The sequence below is a fragment of the Mastigoproctus giganteus genome, chromosome 12 (assembly GCF_048544385.1).
Source record: "Mastigoproctus giganteus isolate SK-2022 chromosome 12, ASM4854438v1, whole genome shotgun sequence".
Classification (NCBI taxonomy): Eukaryota; Metazoa; Arthropoda; class Arachnida; order Uropygi; family Thelyphonidae; genus Mastigoproctus; species Mastigoproctus giganteus.
In genome coordinates this window covers 47,684,028-47,707,177 of record NC_143586.1, presented here as the reverse complement: position 1 = coordinate 47,707,177, position 23,150 = coordinate 47,684,028, and the positions used below count along the sequence as shown (strand labels likewise).

Sequence of the window (23,150 nt, the reverse complement as noted above, 5' to 3'; positions counted from 1 at the left end):
TAGTAAATCCCACATCAATACACTGTAATCACTGCCACCTGGTGGTTCTTTTATCTGCAGATTCTTATTGCTTGAATAATTACTGCTGATAATCTTATCAGGAGTATTACTCTTTCTCTTGTTGCCTCTCTAACATGCTGCTGTAGAAAATAGTTTGTCCAATAAATTTACAGGAGTCTTGCTAATGTGTGTGACCAATTCACCAGTTCCAGTCAATATCTGGAAAGCTGAAATCCCCCATTATGAGACATTCTGATTTACTAGCCCACTCTTTCTCTGTACAGTTCATTGCACTCACCAGAGTCATTAAGCCTATAACACACTCCTCTCGTTTTTGCTTTCTCCTTATGTCATACCAAACTGAGTCAACATTTTACTGATCACACACGTTAACTGGATGGACTGACTTAGATTTTGTGCTTCTTAACTAAGCGCGTAACCCTTGACCCCTCCTATGCACTGTACTCCCTATATTCAAATTTTGCATCCCTTATGTCTGACTGACACCGCATCTGTGATATACCCACAATGTTTGTCTGCATTTGATGACTTGACCAGCACTTCAAATTCATCAAACTTATTTACTATTCTCTTAGCATTAGTGTACATGCAAGTATACGTGCACCTGTGCTTACTCTTAGTTACCCTAAAACAGCCCATGTATTTACTTGTTCCATGTTGACTCATGGCAGACCTTGAATTCCCCTACGCCTTGCTTTCCAGGCTGCTGCACGTTTCATTGGAAACATTACAAGAATCACTTTCACCTCTGGCTATTGTTAATCTATTAGTCTACATATTCCTCCCATCCACTAAGGTAGCAGTTTTCCAACCCATCTAACACTTTCTTCCATGTCTAGTTGCTCAGGGTCAAAGAGTTCCCAATTTTAAGAATTCTAGTGCTAGCATTCATGAAAATTTCTTATTGATTTTTTTTCCTGTGGACAGTAGTACCTATATAGTTTATCACTAAAATGTTTTATTTGTAATCATATTGGCTTTTTTTTATCATATTTATACCATTTTGTTTTGAATTGATATCAGTTTTCATGGCCACCTGTAAACGTGGTTTTTTTTTTTTTTTCCCCTACAAGTTTTGCAAATAGGTCAAATAAATGTCGAACAAAGGCTCTATAATAACATATTTTTCAATGAACAATTTATGAATAATGTGTGGTATTTTCCTTGCATGAAACAAACTATGAATATTTTAATTTGACCATATTTTCTATAAGTTTATGATGCAGCAGTCAGTAAATTTTCCTAGTAACTTTATTAGGTCAAGTAGATTTCAAAGAAAGATGTTACAACAATGTGATTTCAAGAAATGGTTCTGTGTAGTATGTAGTTCCTTTTTTTTTTTTTCTTTTGCACACAATGTAAGGTGGACAAAAAAGATTTTTGACACATTTGACAGTTAATATTGTGATTGGCAAAAATAGATAATTTTTCTTAATACAATGCATTCCGGCTAATTGGGCCACCGGTTAATCGGGGTAGCTGCTTATTTGGGACAAATTATGAAGAACAGAAACAAAACAAATATTTAGCCTGAATTTGTTCCACTTATTTGGGCCAACTCGCTGCTTAATTGGGACAATGAAGGTCTTGATTGAACAATAAACTATACAGTATTTAGATGGTGCACACAAACATCTAAATATAGTTTATTAGGCCTGACGTAGCCCAGTGGTCAGGAGCGAGAGTGCATCGCACGCATTCTTTGAGTGGACCGGGGTTCAAGCCCGTGACTACTAAATACGATAATTGGCGATTTATTGTAAACTCTACTGACTTGGTTGTCGTGCCGGAGTATAAACAGAAAATTTTTTTATTGAACAATAAACTAATTTAGATGGTTCGTAACAAAGAGATCATGTGGGCATCAGCGGAATCAGTTATTGCGAAGTCGTGCTGTACAGTGGTTGTTTTACGTTTGTTCTGTGTTGTGGTAATCGGATTCTGAAGAAATTTTGCTTGCAGTTGTTTACGATCACACTCGGTACATATGTATACATCTTGTGGGTTAGAATAGATTAAAAACTGTACCAAACAGTGCACTGATTTTGGTTTCCCCCTCCCCTTTTTTTCAGTACATTTAAGACCCCTGTCAAGATGCCACATAAAGATTTGTCACTTTCAGAAAAAATCGCTATTCTTGACAAGATAAAAAGTCAGCCTCCTAACATCAGTCATCGTCAGCTAGTGGAGATAATAAAGGTGCCAAAATCTACAATTTCACGACTGCTACAGCAACAAAAAAAACTTAGAGAGGAGTGGACATTGTGCGTGGATTTAAAGAAAACATCTCATAAGCGAAAGAGGGAAGGCAAAGATCCAGACGTCGAAGATGCTTTGAATCAATGGTTTTCCACTGTATGTAAACGAGGAGTGCGTGTAAGCAGCCCTATGCTAAAAAACAAGTCAGAAGAGTTGGCCAAAAAGCTAGGTCACGTAAATTTCAAAGCGACGGATGGTTGGTTGTCTCGATGGAAGTGTAGACATGACATTAGTTACAAAAAAGCACATGGCGAGAAGGACAGTGCTGATGCTACGAGTGCTGAGCAATGGAAATGTGAAAAACTGTCAGAGTTGCTTAAAAAATTTAGTGGGGATGACATTTACAATGCCGATGAAACAGGTCTATATTATCGTGCTACGCCGGATGGTTCCCTCAGCTATCAACACATAACACTGTCTGGTTCAAAGAAAGCAATGGATCGTGTAACAGTGTTGTGCTGCTCAAACATGTCAGGAAATGATAAACTCAAACTTTTGGTTATTGGTAAAAGTGCCAAACCTCGTTGTTTCAAGGGGCTTACAATAGGCAGTTTGCCAGTTTCGTATTATGCCAATAAGAAGGCATGGATGACCACATATATTTTTACGCAATGGCTAATGAACTGGGACGCGGAACTGCAACGGAAGTCCAGAAAAATACTGTTGATATTGGACAACTGCACCGCACACTCTAATGTAGCTGGTTTAAAAAATATTGCACTGGAATTTTTACCCCCTAACACCACATCCCTGATACAGCCTATGGACGCGGGAATTATAAAAAATTTGAAGACCTGTTATTGCGGAAAGCTGGTTAATCACATCCTTGAAGCAATTGAGGAAAATCTGCTGACATCATCTTCGAAATCAATAGAGGTTAGTGCAAAAGTTTCAATGTTAAAAGCTGTACAATTTATTGCCGATAGTTGGCGAGTAATAACCAGTAAAACAATTCGGAATTGTTTTGCTAAATGTGGTTTCGCGACTAATTGTGATTCGGACGCGATAAACTGTACAGAAAATGAAATGGCTTTGGAACTGCAACAGGTCCAAAATTGTGAAGAATTTTTAACGATTGACGATAACCTTCAATGCCACGATGAAAATGAAGATTATGAGGAAACGATTATTGAACAAATTGCGGCAAAACACTCAGACACCAAAAGACCAAGAAAATGATGACGATGATATACCTAAGCGAGTGACTAACCAGGATGCCAGGAAATGTATCGCTAAATTGAGATGTTATTTCATGCAGGAAGGCAATGAAGGCAGTCCTTTATCAGCATTAGATACCTGCGCCGACTTTGTTCAACTGCAGTCCATAAAGAGGACACGTCAGGGTACACTTCATAATTTTTTCAAAGTAAGAAATCTTAAGTAATGTGTAACCTTTGCCTGACACGGACATTATTTTGTACTGTATCTTCATTTTACACATGTACATACGTACGTTTTGTTTGCTTTTAGCTTTAGTTATTTTTAAATAAATGTTTGTACCAGTATAACTTAAATACAGTGTGCTTTCTTTAAATATCACATTCCCTTTATTTTATTCATACCTTTTCTGCCTCCGTTAGAATGTGCTTTTCAGCTCATTAAAATTTTGCTTAATTGGGGCAGCCGCTTAATTGGGCCAAAGTGATCTGTCCCGATGTGTCCCAATTAACCGGAATTGACTGTATTTTGTTATTACATCAAAAAAAGTTGAACAGTGGATAACCCCCCCCCCACACACACACACAAGGACCTCTCAGATGCCTTGTCTCCAGGCACTGCAATTTGTGGAACTGAAGCTTTTCTTGGTAAGAGCACCCTATGTTCCCCTTGCCAATCTCATTGCCCTCTCTCTCTGTACCCATTTCAGCAGCTTTACACCTGTATGCAGTATTCAAGATGTGACCTGACCATTGCCTTATACAGTGGGATAATCACCTTATTGCTGCTAGCAAAATTCCTGTATATCATACAAAACCCTATGAACTGCCTGCCAGCCTGTCTGCACCGTTCAAAGAACTTCATATCTGATTTGTATAATTACCCCCAGGTCCTTTTACTTTTTCACTACTTGGAATGTAGTATCACACTGTTGGTATGTTACTCTGGGATTACTGCTATCCACATGCAGTACCTTGCATTTGTCAAAGTCAATAATATAATTTGCCAGTCAGTCTTATACTGACTGACAAAGCCAGTCAGTATAAGATGGATACAAAATAATGTAGTTGATATGATTTTGAGAGTTCATATCATGGTGGCCAACATATACATATCCAAGAAAATTTCTTTAATATCCTTTTCAAAAACAATTCGTTATGAATAATGCACACTTTTTCTTTGCAAGCAGTATGAAGTGGTAGTAAAGTGTTTTTCTGTCTAACACCAAAACACAAATATACTAATATTGGAAGTATCAGTAAATAATATTCATTGAACACGTGGGTCATGAATATTATGATTTTATGCATATTATAAGTATTTTTTGGAATGGAAAAGCACTGATGAGGAAAGGCAGACCAAAGCTGTGTACAAGAAATCACTAGCAAAGGAAGCTAAAAATGGAGACAAAGGGTTCTTTTCATATGTGAAATACAAAAAGAAAGATTGAATCAGATAGATAGGGCTCAGAAGTAGCAGGCAAATTGAATAGATACCTTTAAAACAGTAAAACTACTGTAAATTAAGTGATATATCAAGCTCTGGGAAGAGTATATGGAAAAATTATTGAAGTCAAATCAGTATTCTAGCAAAAGCTTATTTTTTTATTATTATTTTTTAAATTATTGAAGCTAAGTGGAAGGTAAGGCTCCTGGAGTGGATGGTACATCATGCATGTAAGTACATCATCCCATTGAGAATGTTAGATTACTATTAAGCTCCACGATGATTCCCCTGTACTGGAGAAGTGCTGTATGAAAGATATGATGGGCAACTATAGACCAGTGAGTTTGATTTCAGTGGTGGTTAAGATCATGGAGTATGATTAAGGTTACAGTACAGGATCATCTCAATAGAAATGGTATCTTTAATGGATCACAGCACCGATTTGTGAAGGCGAAGTCTTGCCTGTTGGATGCAAGAAACAGCTTTTTACCTTGACTTCATTAAAGCTTTTAATACAGTTCCCCATGAAAGGCTGTTATATAAATTGGAGCAAATTGGAATTAATTCTTTCATTAGATCAAGGGCTGGGTAAAAGGCAGGAGACAGAGTAGTCATAAATAAACCAGTGTAACAAGTGGATCTTCCCAGAGATCAGTATCAGGGCTGTTTCTCTTTCTCATCTTCCTTAATGACATTGATGAGGGAGTGCAACATTTTTGCACTCCCTCATCAATGTTGTTTTGCCAACAATTTGCTGGTAAAATTTTCTGATGATTTCAAGGTATGAAAGGTGGTTAGCAACTAGAACTGAGCTATTTTGTTTCAAAATGAGTTAGTATTTTAGCATTAAATCAGCTCACACACCAACCATAAGAATAAGTATTTACTGTAACTAAAATATTTACATATTAAAATAAAATAAATATTTACAAAAACTGCTATTATATTAAATTAAATTATATACATGTAAAAAACATTAAAACTGTGATAAAATCCTTGAGATAAAATACACTAAAATAAACCAGATTAAAAACGATAAAAATCTCTGGAGCTTTCGGAAGCATCGGCTTCCTTCCTCAGCAGTAACAAAACTTCCTTCAGAACGTCCATATATAACAGGCTCACGGTACCTATACACGTGGTGCAGTCAGCGCATGGTCTGAACTGGAAGCGGAAATAGATCGGGAACGTGTTAAGCAAAACCGTTCATCCGTATTTAGGATGATAGTTTCAAACAGAGGATGCATACGCATACCTCTGTCCCTATTCATAATATTGTGGTCGGATGAACAGATTCGTAGGCTCTCGAGCCATTTACGGTTCCAGAACTCATGCGCACGATCTACGATAACCACATCCTCTGGGGAAATTTGATGCTGCTTCGCCCAAAAATGTTCGGCCACAGCAGACTTATTGTAATCAGCGGTTTTTATAGCATTTGCATGCTCCCCCAGACGATCCTTGAGCCGTCGTTTTGTCTCACCCACATAACATTCCCCATAATCCAGGCATTTTATCCTGTATACCACTCCACTACTCAGGTCCTTTGCTATTGGGTCTCTTACCTGAGACAACACTGTGTGCAACCTCCGCCCAGGAAGCTGCACACAGCGTGTTTTATAACCCCACAAAACTCTAGTAAGATGCTCAGTAACGCCCGGATAGTAAGGAATGTATGCGGTAGCCACAGGAACAAATGGTTCCTGACGGTTATACTCTATTCCTCTACTAAATCTATCTATGATCCTCTGGGGGTATCCGCATTTTCTAAGGTCTGCTGTGACTCGTCTAATTTCACATTCTTTGTCCTCAGAGGTGGTGCAGTGTGACCCTGCTCTATCTAGTAGAGCTTTCACTACACTATTCTTATGCTGCCCAGCTTGTGCTGAACTATAATGGGTGTACTGGCCTCTGCACATAGGTCTTTTAAACACAGAAGTTTTGAGCCTAGGGCCTATCCTAGAGACCAGTACATCCAAGAAAGGAAGGGTACCTCCTGTCTCCACCTCTGAGGTAAATTGTATAAATTGGGAGAAGCTATTAAGCCAATGGAGTGCATCATCCTCTCTCCCCTTCTGGACCACGGTGAAGGTATCATCAGCATACCTTTTCCATTTCTTTATGGGAAACTGACATCCACTAAAAACCCTGTCCTCTAACTCCTCCATGGCCAGATTGGCCACGATGGTGCTAATAGGAGATCCCATGGCTGTACCGTGAACCTGTTTATACATAACACCTTGGTACACCATAGTGGTGCTGGCCAGACAAAGTTCCACACCAGAACAAATATCCTCTACATTTAAAAGCGATCTATTACCCAAAGAGACATCATTACTCAAAGATTTTCTAACACAATATATTCCATGTTTAATTGGAATGCATGTAAATAATGACACCACATCAAAAGAAATCATGCTGTCGTTTTCATTTACAATCAAATCTTTCACAAAATTCACAATTCTTTACTGTCTTTTATGACATAGTTGGACTGGCTCACTATAGGCAAAATCAATTTAGCCAAATACCCTGACAAAGCATATGTAGGGCTTCCTATAAATGATACAATAGGTCTGAGTGGGACTTCTGTCTTATGAGTTTTTGTAAGTCCATAAAACCTAGGGAGTTGACATCCAGTAGCATGTAAGAACCAAAAGGTCTCCCTGGAAATCTTCTCTGCCTTTAACCAATCCTGTACCGTGAGCCTGTTATATATGGACGTTCTGCAGGAAGTTTTGTTACTGCTGAGGAAGGAAGCCGATGCTTCCGAAAGCTCCAGAGATTTTTATCACTTTTAATCCGGTTTATTTTAGTGTATTTTATCTCAAGGATTTTATCACAGTTTTAATGTTTTTTACATGTATATAATTTAATTTAATATAATAGCAGTTTTTGTAAATATTTATTTTATTTTAATATGTAAATATTTTAGTTACAGTAAATACTTATTCTTATGATTGGTGTGTGAGCTGATTTAATGCTAAAATATGAATTTTCCCAACCTCAGAGGCCTTTTTCAGGAAAATGAGTTAGATTGGCTGCACAAATGGTCTGAGAAATGGAAACTGAAGTTTAATGCTTCTAAGTTTCCACCTAGGGAGCAGAAATCTAGGAGTTACAAGCTAGGGAGAGTGTAGTTAAGTAGTACCAAACAAACAAGACTTAGGGGTTATGATTCGGTCAGACATAAAATTTTCCATGCAACGTAAACAGGCAGCTAGGATGGCATGTCATTATCCCTTTGTATAAGGCAATGGTGAGATTGAATTTAAAATAGTGTCTGGAGCCCACAACTTTAAGAAAGATATAGACCTTCCAGAAAGGGTTTGAAGAAGGGCAACTGGAGCATCACTTAGCTTTGTTATAGTACTAATAGTGTAATACTAATGTCTCTTTTTGATAATGTTAAAGTTTCTTAATTGAATATGTTATATCAGGAAGATTTAAGCTTAATGTTTTCTTTGCAAATTTTCAATACATGTATTGTTTTTTCCTTCCTTTTTAGTGTCTTTAAGATGGACACCATTACCACCAAAATTATGTTGTATTTCTTCAGTTCCTTTTCAACGTTATGGCCATACTGTTGTTGCTTATGGAGAATTAGTTTATTTATGGGGTGGCCGTAATGATGAGGGCTCGTGCAATATTCTCTACTGCTATGACACAAGTAAGTGAATTTTTTTTATTGTTCTTTTCTTAATTTTTTTTATTTTCTGAAGTACAGTAGAGCATCGAAAATCCCAATTTCAGTAATCTGAATGAACCAGCATTTATTTTTTTATGGTGGTGGCATAAAATAATTACAGTAAGTGCTGGTTATTGTTATCACGTTTTCAAATTGAATTTTGATTCTATTAAACGGCAATTCTAATAATCGAAAATCGGAGATATATTATCCACAGGCTATAAAAATGAAAATATAAAGCACAAATTTACTACTTTTATTACCTTACCAATTAACAAAATTAAATGATACATGAAAATCGACAAACAAACTGAATGCTGTACTACTCTTGCTGAAAAGAGTGAGATCTGGCAACAAAGAAACAAAGTTTAAAAATGGCGCAACAAAAAATAAATTATTTTTGTTAAAGGCTTATACATATGTGTTTTTTGTGGCTGAAAGTTCATTTGTTTTGTTGTTACCTATGAATAAAAATACATAAGTAAAACTTAAGTGTTTTTATTTCTTAACTTACTAAACCTTTTTTTTTTTTTTGTCTTCAAAACAGTATTTTTCATAAGTTTGAAAATCCAAACAAATCGGAAGTCCGAACTACTTCCTGTCCCAATTAGTTCAGATTATTGACGCTCTATTGTATGTAATTTAATGATAATGTTAAAAAATTTAACTTATAGATAAATTAAATTTAATGATAAATTTAATTTATCATTAAATTATTTTCGATAATGTTAAAATTTCTTAATTGAATATGTTATATCAGGAAGATTAAACTTAATATTTTCTTTGCAAATTTTGAAGACTTAGGGGTTGGGTGTGAGATGAGCGAGTCTGTTTGTTCCATGCATTCTCACTCAGGATCAAGCTGGATTTGTGGTGCCCAAAATGTAGCAAAAACCGTGATAGAGGTCACCTTGACAGTTGACCAACTTTCTTTTTAATTTCTGAGAAATGTTTTGAAGTTTTTTTGCATTCTGCTTGGAAAATACAAAGATTTTATGCACCTTTATTAAAAAATAAAATTAATTATTTTAAAAAATCTAAATATTTAATGCATAACAATTTTTGAAAATTTTTTTTCAAAAAAAGCAAACAATGTTAATTCTGATGAAAATTAAAAAAAGGGCATTTTGGATATAAAACAATCATGAATTTTAAGACTTTCCATTTTCCAGTTTAAAATGCCATTAAGCTCTTAAAATATTAAATGTGTGCATTCATATATATTTCCGCTTATTGTGTATACTTTTAAAAAATTAATTTTTATATATATATTTGCTCTATTTTCAAATTGTTCCAAAACTTATTTTGCAACAATTTGAAAATAGAAGAAAGCTTGGGGGAAGAAACCTTTCTATACACTCAAGACTGATCAACTTAGCCATGAAGTGCAAAAAGCTTGTGTCATTAATAGGATTTGAACCTGGGCCTTTTCCACCTGCTGTGGGGAGGACTGTGATTATAACCACTGTGCTATCTGCACAAACAATGCACAGCATTAGCTAAAAGATTGTGAGCAGAGTTTACAGTGACAACATTTGAGGAGGCACACAATTATTTTTAACTTGTTGGCATGTGCTAGTCTAGCTCAAAGCTGCTTTAGATGAACATGTTTCTTTTTTTTTTTTTTCACATGTACTGAAGATGATGAAATTTGAACGACGTGTGAACATTAACTTTTGTTGTAAACTTGAAGTCAGTCACAGACACAGTTATGTTACATTTTACAGAGATGATTGTATGACACGCGTACACACCAAGTTTTCAAGTGGTTTGGTTTTCAGAGGGATTTTCTTGAAGATAAAGAAGTGGTTGCTTGTTGACATCTTGAAATGATCAGATCAGTGACTGCCATTTGAGGAATTGCTGAGGAAAAATTCATTTAGTTTGGTTTAGGCCATTTTGACTGAGGGGTTGGATGTGAGATGAGTGAGTGCTAAGTTTGTTCCATGCGTTCTCACTTGGGATCAAAAACAGCATCGTCCTCATTTTCTTATGCATTGTTCAAGCTTGCAGATTGGATCCTGTATTTTTATGGATGTGGCACCAAGACTCAAGTCTCTTCCCAAAGAAATATGTCAAAACTAAAAAAAGTTGTGGCACTCAATAACACACTGGGTCATACTTATTACATTTTTGACAAGGAGATGGTGTTGGTATTAGCTAATTAGGGCAAGGAAGTCACAGGCTTCCTTGTACTTTAGTCATAGTAGTTGCTTATTTTCAAGATTGACTTCAAATGATTAAGATGCCTGTGGTCCACATATTGTGAACATGTTTACCAGTGTTATTTTTCCACATCTGCTGAGCTAATTAACACCACAATCATTCCTTTGAATGAAAATATATGCAAGCTTGAAGCATTTTTGATTGACCCTGTGTTTGAACCAGCTTACACTACATACTCCCTTGGAAATGTCACTTTTAGTTATTTCCAAATATTGTATATTAGCTCAGTAGAAACTGGTATATTAGTAAATAATTTAGTCTTTATATAAATTTTAATAAAAGCATTAGTACAACTGCAGTCCTACACTGAAAATTTGTTTAAATATTTTTCCTCCTTTCATAGTCCCCACCCATTTAGGTGAGTAATCCTAATATGAAACTCTGGCCAATTTGCATGTTGTGCTGTTGTGTAGGTAGAAAAAACCTGGAATAACTTGCAGAATAAAACTCTGTTCCTTCCACCTGAGATCGATTAACTACAGTCCCAGTTGAAGAGGCCTAATGCAGATTAGGGCTCTGATTCCTACCTCCAGATGCAGGTAGGAATCAGAGACCTCTCCAAATGGGTGGCAAGTGACAATATATTGAGTTAACTAAGCTGCTGTGGAGGACAGATCAGACTGGAGGCTGTAACATTTGAGCCAATTTGATGGCAATAATGTGAGTGGCAGCTACCTTATCATAGTGCCTGGAGTGATTTGATGACCTCTCCCGGCACTGGAATTATAATTCAATTCAAATTACTGATTCCATATGCAGATAAAGAGAAATACTTTTTCATATACCCCCCCCCCCCCAAAGTTTCTGGATACCTGTTTTCATAGTCCATTGAACCTTCCCACATAAACAAGTGATTTAGGCTAGTATATAAGGAAACAATATCATAGGTTAGTTCTCATTATAGTAGATAGTTCAGATGACTAATTTCAAGAGCAGTGTTCTTATTGGATATCACATTCATAGCTTTTTGATTTGTGTAATTGCTGATAGCCTGTACCATTGAAAAGTGACTATTAATGATGGTATGCTATATATTGTGAAATAGAAGCACAACTGTACTATCACTTTCAGAAATGCACAGGAAACAGGTGTTCATTCCACGCGGCTGGCAGGTATGTAGAGGGGTAGTACAATGGCCTTGACATACATCCTGGAGAAACATTGGCCAGGAGTTTAAGGTTTCAACAAGGTTGAGGTCTGTGTGAACACATTGTTTAGAGCTCCACAGCCTCAGTTTTCACAAGAAAATGGCAGCACAAGCCAAAGATCACCAACCATAATCAGTGGACTTGCCTTGCATAGTGCAATAAATGCTATAATTGGTGTAAGGAGCAGTGGAAATTGGTTCTGCAGAGTGATGAATCATTGTACATCCTGATCAGATTGGTGAGTTTGGGCACAGAGCATATTTGGAGAACATCTGCTGGAGTATGTTGTGCCAACAATGAAGTTAGGAATGGGTGGGGTTGTGGTGTAGGGCTGTTTCTCATGCTATGGCTCTGAACCTTTTGCTAGTTGTGTAGGCAGACACAGCTACACAATGTGGCAATTCTTTTCTGCTACACACGCCCGTATGTTTCATCAGGATAATACCCCATGCCATACTGCTGATACTGTATCAGAATGGTTCGTAGACAAATGTATGAAAGTTGGAATGGCTGGTGCAGAGTTCTAATTTCAACTCTGAGATGAATTGGAATACGGGTGAGGGCCAGACCAACAAATTCCACATTGATAGCTCGACTGGTGCATGTTTGTGTGGATACTTTTTTTTTTAGAGGTTAGTGTATGCAGTGTCTGTCAAGCTTGGCCAACTGTTTGGATCTAATATGCTTAATGTTTAAGATATTTATTTTAGATATCTTCAGAGGTTACAAAATCACATGTCTGTTCAATAGTTTTTGCAGCACTCAGTTTTTACTGTCAAAGAAATTCTGTCATGAAACATTTTGCACATTCCTGGTGGTAATTCTTTCAACAGCATTTGTATGTCACTTATTTTTTGATTATATATTTTAATTTCCAACATTAAATTAAAAACATAAACCCTTTTTGTTCTCCCCAATACCTATTATCTGAGAAATCCATATGAGAAGAATACTCCATACAATCCCACATTTTATCACGAATAATAAATGTGGGATTGTATGGAGTATTCTTCTCTCTTCATGGGGGAGGGATGTACAGTTTAATTAGAAAAATATGTGATAGTAATAGAGGCATGTGATACAAGATATGAGCTTATGAAAGCTCATATGTTTGCACATCCATTCACTCTAAAAGTTTGTCCAGTTCCTCCTTGAATTTATTTAACCTATAAACTTCCACAACAACAGATGGAAGTTTGTTCCAGCAATTAACCACCTGCTGACTAAAGGCAAATTTTTGCACATCTATTCTACAACTCTTTCCTCAGTTTGAATTTTAGTGTGCTCAACCCATTCAAGGCCTTGTACACCTCAGTCAGATCACCTCGCAGGTGCCTAGTCTCCAGCCACTGCAATTTGCAGAATTTGTTGTTCTTGATAAGAGGACCCCTTCATTCCCCTCACCAATCTTGTTGCCCTTCTCTGTATACACTCAAGCAACTCTACATCCTTCCTAAAATAAGGCCTCCAGACCTGTATGCAGTACTCAATTTGTGGCCTGACCATTGCCTTATACAAAGGGATAATTACCTCCTTTTCCTTACTAGCAGAATTCCTGTATATCATTGACAATACCCCATGACCTGCTCTGGTAGCCTAGTGGTGAACACATTGTTTATCATTTTGCACAGTCAATCAGTGATTGATTTCAGAAGTTTAGACCAACAGTCTCAATTGTTAAACTTCTAACCTATTAATATACCATAGTTTTGAAATTAATCGGTTAATTTGCTGTTTAACACCCTCTTTTAACCAGTGCTATGAAAATTGTAAAGATACAATATCATATTGGTAATGATTTTTTTTTTTTTTTTTTTTTTTTATATAACCAAGTAGTTTTGCTTGGAATAACTTGTACCTATCAACTTTTAGTAGGTGTATGTAATATGGCTAGGGACACAGTTCTCATTGAAATTTTTTAACCCATTCAAACAAGTGAAAAGCTCTATAATGGTTTTTTAAAACATCATTAGAGCAGTATTTATTTTGTTGCTGTTGTTGTTGCACACAGTACCCCCCCCACTCACCTGCTTCCATAAATCCAGTGGTAATGAGGTACATCCAAGAGTTTTAGTCCAAGAGTTTTCCACTACAGAAAACACAATGACTTTTGTAGGAAAAAAGAACACTATTATACCACCAAACTAGTGCATCATACTAATGCAGCCATTAAGGTTATTTCCTACTTAAGTTGCAAGATACTCTAACAATCAGAATAAAGCTCCTTTTATTTTATTTATTGAGTATATGATACTATCTTCTTTTGGTGTGTGTGAGAATTCATCTAGCTCTACTAGTTTTCTTGCAGCGTCACTTCAGTTTGTTTTTATTTTGATTATTAGGGTATCTACCTTGTTATTCAGGTAGCAGAATTGCTAAGTACACTATAACCTTAATAGTTGCATTGGTACAATTTTTACATTTGTTTTTTTTTTTTTTTGTCTGGAGACATAACCATCTTATTTTGAGAAAAAAAGTAGTTTCTTAGGCTATTAAAAATATTAAATACCTGTACCAATTAAAATACCAAATTAAAAATATTACAACAGAAAATTGGCTTTTGCCAACAGTTTCAATGAGTAAAAATTTATTGACTTATGAGATTTTAACATGAGAATGATAAAAAAAAAAAAAAAAAAAAAAAAATTAATAAATGCCAGCAGTCAACAACACACACACGCATGACCTCCACTTAACACTGATAATTCCTTCTGGAAAAACAGAGCACTAAGGGAGTGCCATATTCCCCTAAGGTAACATGTGTGAGTTGCGGTCTATGCCATAGGATATCTCCTAATCAATAATAAACTGTAGTGAAAAGGCATACAAAGGTGGTCAAAATATTTAATATTTAAAAATTTGTACATATAAAATATTCTATATTATATATGTATATAATTATGTGGTAAGTAACTACATTACATATCAAAATTAAACTTAAAATGCCAATTAAAATTATGAATTTATTAATATGATGGCCCTGGACTGTTGTTTTCGTATCTTTGGACTGAAAAATGTGTCAATTTTGGGTTGTGCTTTGTTCCTCTTATACAAAATTATATAGGGATACATTTCTTTCTTTAAATTTCTTATTAGCTTGGAACTTCATTCCATGTCAGGGTCGTTCTCCTGGAAGTAATCACACATTTTTTTTCAAAGTATTCTAAAGCTTTACTAAGTCCTTTTGCAGTCAGTGATATCAGCTCTTCATCTGTAGGAGCTTGTTCATCTTCTCCCTCAATTGCACTCTTGTTCTCTTTTGTCATTTCCGTGAGTTCTTCATTAGAGAGCCATCCCTGTTGTTGATCTGTTGATCATCTCTTGTACATAGTCATTATCAGTTTTGTCCATTCTGCTTCTTTTCCAAGCTCAACAATTTGTGCTTTAACTGAATCATCGGGTTCTTGGGAATCCTTTATGCAATCCTTCCAAACTTCCCTTCACACTCCATTCATGATTTTCTGAGTTACTTCATCCATGCGCTAGAAATGTTGTAGATGGCAGTTTTAATGCTGTAGGATTTCCAAAACTCCTTTAGGTTTGGTACATTTTCAGCAATGTTGATGGCTTTAATAGCTTTGGAAAATGCATTCCTTATGTAATAAGCTTTAAATGTGGTGATATAATACCTTGGTCCATTGGTTGGATAAGAGATGTAGTGTTTGGAGGCATGTAAAAAATTTTTCTATGATTATTCAAGTCTTCTAAGCTCTTTGCTTGGATGTCCTGGTACATTGTCATGATTAGAATTGCTTTGTAATCAAGGTTATTTTCACACAATATCTTTTAACTGCGCTACAGAAGAATTCAGAATACCAATCAACAAAAAGAGACCTGGTTATCCAAGCTTTTTTATTAGCCTTCCAAATTACAGGTAGGTTTGATTTAGTGTGAAACATTTGAGCCCTTGGATTTTCCAAATGGTAAACTAAAAAGGGTTTTAATTTAAAATCCCTTACAGCGTTATCACCCAACAATAAAGTCAACCGATCATTTGCCGCTTTGAAGCCTGGCATATTTTTTTCTTCTTTTTGATATGAAACTTCTTTTAGGCATTTATTTCCAAAAAAGTCTTGTTTCATCTATGTTAAAAACTTGTTGAGCAGTATAACATCCCTCTTCAATAATTTTACTAAGTTCTTTTTTTGAAAGTTTCAGCTCCTTGATCTGCACTTGTTTCTCCCTGGATTGCTTTATAGGTTATAGAACTTTTTAAATCTATCGAACCATCCCTTACTAGCATTAAATGGTTCCACATTTTGTTCAATGTGAGCTTTATTCAGATCTTCATATAGGCTAATTGCTTTTTATTTAATAATATTTGAACTTAATTGAATTCTGTGTTGGATTTTATTTTCAATAAAATTATTTAGAAGTTTCTTCATTTCAATCATAATAGCCAGCCTGGTCCTAGTCAATTTAGTTGCCTGCAGTGGAACAACTGTGTCTTTCCTGCTACAAAAATAATTTATTTTTTATAATTGTTCTTACAGTTAAACCTTCCAGTCCTAAATTATTACACACATCCACTTGTCATTGACCAGAATCAATTTGCTTCAAAATGTCTAATTTAATTTTCAAACCCTATTGCTTTCTTACCTTTATAGTCTTTGTGCTGTGTCCAGGCATTGCTTTTTCATTCTTATCTGTCATTAACTCTTCAAAAATGTAACTGCGTTGCATTAATTATGATACAATGTGTGAGTAAACTGTCCATTACAGATGAAGTCTAACACTGTACTAAGTGATGATGAGACTTTGGATTAATGCATATAATGCAAATATTACAAGTAATACTGCATATTCCTTAATTTGATAATTTTTTTTCAAATGTTGATCTGAACTATGTAACAAGTCACTGCACTGCAATTAAATCAGCGTGGGAAATGTTTTAATGCTATTTTGATATTCATTCTCGTGCTATCGACTACATCAGATGAAATGTTTTTGCTAAACATGCCAAAAATTCAATCTGTAAAAGCATTAAATTCAAAAATTCCATCTGCACCTCTGCAAAAAGAGCATTATAGTGTGAGATACACGTTATAATATGAAAACAGCATTATAGCAAATCAGTGTAGAGCAAGCTGCATTATAACGAGGACTGTGTGTGTGTGTGTGTGTGTGTGTGTGTGTGTGTGTGTGTGTGTGTGTGTGTGTGTGTGAAAGATGTGACCATAAGAACTGGCAGAGCAATGAGATGTAGATGCATACATAGCAATTTTCTGTCATAGTCAATTTCATATAAATTGACGATACCATATTAAAGCTTAGGGCTACCTGTGTGACCCAAGTTTTTATTCAGGAAATGGAAGCACTGCAAATTGAGGACTTATAATAATTTATGCTATTGGAACCAACCATTCCTAAGGATGGGGAAATGAGAATATAAAAATTCAGAATTTTCTGCCTTTTTTTTAGTGCCATGTATCTAAAATAATGGAAAGGGAATTTAGTAGTAGTAATGGAGACATGTGATGTAAGAAAGCAAGTGTATGAGCTTATGTAGCATTAGCCCAAAAGAAAAAAAATCACACGTCCATTCCCTCTAAAAGTTTGTCCAGTTCCTCCTTGAATTTATTTAAGCTATCAACTTCTACAATGGCAGATGGAAGTTTGTTCCAGAAATTCACCACCCACTGGGTAAAGGCAAATTTCTGTACATCTATTCTACAACTGTCTTTCCTCAATTTGAATTTATGCCTCTTCAGGTTTGTAATCTGAGCAAATGGAAGAATTCCATCAGAATTTGGCATGCTCAACCCGTTCAAGGTCTTGTACACCTCAATCAGATCACCTTGCAGGTGCCTAGTCTCCAGCCATTGCAATTTGCAGAACTTAAGTCTTCCTTGGTAAGAGGACCCCTTTGTTGCCCTTCTCTGTATACGCTCAAGCATCCCCAGGGGCTCACATCTAGTGAGTATGGGCTTGGCACACCCAGGGTCCTAAGCTGGATATCATCATTCTTCTCTTTCTTGGCGATTCCTTTCTGCTTCTCTCTCTCTCTCTCTCTCTCTCTCTCTCAGGGTAACATGGGTTTTTTTTTTTTTTTTGGCTGGTGCAGCATAAGCCTCAGGCTTCCTTGCACCATATGGCTAATAATAATAAAAGCAACTCTATATCCTTCCTAAAATGAGGCCTCCAGATGTGTACGCAATACTCAAGGTGTGGCCCGACCATTGCCTTTATACAAAGGGATAATCACCTTTTTCCTACTAGCAAAATTCCTGTATATCATTGACAATATCCTATGACCTACTCTGGCACCCTGTCTGCATTGCTCAGAAAACTTCATTTCTCTGACTGCACAATTACTCCCAGATCTTTCATTTTCTACCACCTTTAGTGTAGTACCACACTTAGGGTGGTATTACACTTAGTGCGTTAGAGATGTATTAATATTGAAACTGTCTCAAAGCTTAAATAACCTTATGTATTTGGTTCCAAGACCATAAAATTAAACGTTCTCCCTGTAGTGGCAACACTATAGGGAGGACATGTCTTACTAAAGGATTTTAGTTTAATTTTAAACTTGTTTTCTGGTTATAGATTATTTGTTTGATTTTCACTTGAAAGTCATGGTGGTTAATTTGATTTTATTTGTTTATTAGGTTTGAGTTCTTATAAATTGGCTTTAAGTAATTTTAATGATGTGGTGGTAATTAAATTATCTTAAAGTTCTAATTATTTTTAAGTCAGTGTAACACACCAGACTGTGCTTGCCTTTATACAATCAGTTTAAATTAATGACATAGTTGCTATTAATAATGGGTATGCTTGCTCATAAACAAGTTTCAATTAATACTGCAGGATTAATTAGAAAACCAATTTTTTTCCCTATTTCAAAATGTCTACGTATTCATTCTTTTGAATTATACCATATTTAATTTATATATTCTTATATTTATTAATTTAGTTTTATTATAAATCTTTATTCAACACCAATATGATTATGCATGAACATGGCGTATTCTATAAGTTTAATTGTGTGTTCTTATCTCTCTCTCTTTTTGCCATGACAAGATACAAGATGCTGGAGTTGTCCAGATGTTACCGGAACTGTTCCTGGAGCACGTGATGGTCATTCTGCCTGTGTTATAGGTCATTATATGTACATATTTGGTGGCTACGAAGAAGAAGTTGACCGTTTTTCTCAAGATGTTCATCGTTTAGATTTTGCAACCATGACTTGGCAGTACATTATAACAAGGGTAATAATGTATTAAGTTGTATAATTTCATATACACCTTAATCTTTTGGAATGTCTCATTTCCTCCTCCCCATCGCCATGATAAACATTCCATTTCACCCCTATTTTGGTCCACACACAGATTTTAAGCCAATAATTTTGGGAACTCCTGTAAAAATGAATGGCAGATGACTTGGCAAAAGCAGGTTAACAATAAATTATTCCAACTAAAAGAACTATTCCAATCATGGAAAACTATCTTCCAGAAAGATAATTTTCCATGACTAGAAGACTAGAAGTTACTTTGACCAGACTGCAAATTGACATGCACATTTAACACATGCATATTTCCTCAGAACAAAAGAACCACCTCAGTGCCAAAACTGCAATGTCTCCCCCCCCAATCTCTCAAAACATTTAGCACTGTCTATGATATGGAATATAGATCCTCCTTTGCAAAACTAAAATATTGATTATAGGAAAGATATATATCAAATGTGTTCTAATATTTAAAAGCAATAAACCATTACAATTGATTGTAATACCTTTTACTGACAGAACTGAATATTGCTGTATTACAGTCACATGAAGCTGATGTGCCATTAAAACCAAACCAAACCCATTGCTTAGTAATGAAACAAAAGTAAAAATACAGCAAAAATAAAGATTTGTCTTAAAGATTAAAGTGTGTGTGTGTGTGTGTGTGTGTGTGTGTGTGTGTGTGTGTGTGTGTGTATATATGTATGTATATATATGTGTATGTATGTGTATATATGTATGTATATATATGTGTATGTATGTGTATATATGTATGTATATATATGTGTATGTATGTATATATATGTGTATGTATATATATGTGTATGTATATATATGTGTGTGTATGTATATATATGTGTGTGTATGTATATATATGTGTGTGTATGTATATATATGTGTGTGTATGTATATATATGTGTGTGTATGTATATATATGTGTGTGTATGTATATATATGTGTGTGTATGTATATATATGTGTGTGTATGTATATATATGTGTATGTATGTATATATATGTGTATATATATATATATATATATATATATATGTGTATATATATATATATAGTGTTCTCATTGAAATTATGTTAATGATATCTAGTCAAGTTGGGAAGCATTCAAAGAACTTATCTTGGAAGCTACTAGGCTTTACATACCAACTAAGAAATATTGTTCAAGGTTTAGGCCAAAATGGATGTCAGATGAACTAATGAGGCATATGGCAGAGAAGAAAAATGCATGGGATACTTACAAATTAACACATGACACAGAAGCCTATGATAGATACAAGTTGATATGCAACCAAGTTACAAAGGAGGTTAGGCAGGCGAAGGCAGATTACGAGAAATCCTTGGCAAGGGATGCAAAGAAAAACAGCAGAGAGTTCTTTACTTATGTAAACTCTAGAAGGAAGGGGATGAATCAGATTGGTCCACTTGATATTGATGGGTCAACTGTTGATGATCCTGCTCAGGTAGCTAACAAACTAAATGAATATTTTGCATCGACATTCACACATGAGGAGTTATTCAGCAAGGGGAATGCCAGAGGTGTATTCAACTCTAGCAGTCAGCTACAGAATCTTGAAATAACTGGGAGTAAAGTGGAGGAGAAACTGTTGAGGATAAACACAAGAAAGGCACCCGGGGTGGATGGAATCTATCCAGTTATATTAAAGGAGGCAGCAAAGGAAGTAAGCAAACCCTTAGCCATAATTATGAGAGCTTCCTTGGACTCAGGGGAGGTACCCATAGACTGGAAATGTGCAAATGTGACCCCAATTCACAAAGGAGGATCAAAGGCTGACACAAGTAATTATAGACCTGTGAGCTTAACTTCTGTTCCAGGAAAATTAATGGAGACACTGGTTAAAGAAGCACTGCAGAATCATTTAGACAAGACTTCAGTTATAGCTCAGACACAGCATGGTTTTGTTAAGGGGAAGTCTTGCCTGACCAACTTGATTGGATACTATGATGCAGTCACAAAAGAACTGGATGCAGGGAATAACTTTGATATTATATACTTGGATCTTAGAAAGGCTTTTGATACTGTTGCACATGGAAGACTGCTACACAAATTGGAGCAGTGTGACATTGGAGGCAAATTGCTGCTATGGATAAAGGGGTGGTTGAGGGGGAGAAGACAGAGAGTGGTAATCAATGGACACTGCTCATCGTGGACTAATGTTATTAGTGGAGTCCCTCAGGGCTTAGTGTTGGGTCCATTATTGTTTTCTGTATTTATAAATGATATTGATGATGGTATATCAAGCTTAATGTCCAAGTTTGCAGATGATACAAAGGTTGGCAGGGTTGTCAAGGACACTACTGACACTATGCTGCTGCAACAGGATCTGGAAAGGTTGAGCAGATGGGCTGAGAGGTGGCAAATGAAGTTTAACATTGACAAATGTAAAGTACTACACATGGGAAACAGCAACCCCAGAGCAACGTATCAACTCTGTGGTACTACACTGACAGTAGTAGAGAATGAAAGGGACTTGGGGGTGATTGTGCAGGCAGATATGAAGTTCTCTGAGCAGTGCAGACGGGCTGCAAGAGTAGCTCATGGAGTATTGTCAATGATATACAGGAATTTTTCCAGCAGGGATAAGGAGGTGATTATTCCATTGTATAAGGCAATGGTCAGGCCACACCTAGAGTACTGTATACAGGTCTGGAGGCCTCATTTCAAGAAGGATGTAGAGCTGCTGGAACGAGTACAGAGAAGGGCAACAAGATTAGTGAATGGAACAAAGGGGTGCTCTTACGAAGAAAGGCTTAAGTTTTGCAAATTACAGTGTCTGGAGACTAGGCACCAGCGAGGTGATCCGATAGAGGTGTATAAAGCCTTGAATGGTTTAAGCATGCTCAATGCTGATGGGATTCTTCCTCTAGCTCAGAAAAATCACCTGAGAGGGCATAAATTCAAATTGAGGAAAGACAGATGTAGGATAGACGTGCGGAAATTTGCCTTTAGCCAGCGGGTGGTTGGTTGGTGGAACAGACTGCCATCCCTTGTGGTGGAGGTTGATAGCCTAAATAAGTTTAAGGCTCAGCTGGACAGGTATTTTGAACGAACAGAGGGGTGAAGTGGAAGTGGGTTTTTTTTTTTTTTTTTTTTTTTTTGGCTGATGCTGCATAAGCTTGCTTTCTTGCATCAAATGCCTCTACTAATGCTAATGCTAAAGTTTACAGAATTAGGAATTTGATGGCCAAGTGAGGGAATATTATTACATTTTACTTTGTTTTAGCATTTTATGGTTTATTAGCATTCTTATTGTTATTTCCATTATTTAACATCATATTATTTTTAATACTATTTCATTTATATAACATTTATAGGCCTCATAGGCTAAAGCTAGTCTACATTTGCTAACTTGGTAGCCTGATTCATATACACCTAATTGCCTACAGATTAATAACATCTAATTAAATAAAATCGACCTATATATATATAAGAATAGATAAGTCTAATAAAATTTGCATAGATGGAGGTGAAAAATACATGTGCCAAAGACTAGAAGGGTAAGGAAAGCAGAAAAAAAGAAGTATAGTAGGTTTGTAAAAGGCAAAAGAATGTTAATATCCTAAAAGTTATGATGAATTAAGAAAATTATGGGCTGAATTGCAAAGCCAATTAGAGGTTGAGGGAGTAGTAAAGTAATTTGATTAATATCAAATGATTAAACAAAATAAAGTAAAATAAAAGGTGGCAGAGTTCTCATCAGTATGGACAAGGTAGTCACAATCCTTGATCCATACTGTATAATCCTTGATCATAATAATCATAATGTATAATCCTTGATCCATACTGTAATCATATATATACATACACACAAACTGTGCTGCCATTTTATTAGGTACACCTACTTAGTAGTGTGTTGAGCCCCCTTTAGTCTTCAAAACAACCTGAATTCGTCTAGGCATGGATTGAACAAGATGCTGAAAACGTGCAGGAATGGAGTGCCTGCAGAC

General features: G+C 35.8%; 1 protein-coding gene across 1 annotated transcript in view; it reads left to right on the top strand.

Moving 5' to 3' along the window:
* Positions 1-23,150, top strand: part of LOC150077019 (kelch domain-containing protein 3) — a 139,253-nt gene that overhangs the window by 62,108 nt on the left and 53,995 nt on the right. The window contains exons 3-4 of the mRNA XM_090386810.1: positions 8,390-8,551; positions 18,967-19,154. Coding sequence (XP_090242936.1) covers positions 8,390-8,551; positions 18,967-19,154 — 350 coding nt within the window. The remainder of the gene's footprint in view (positions 1-8,389; positions 8,552-18,966; positions 19,155-23,150) is intronic.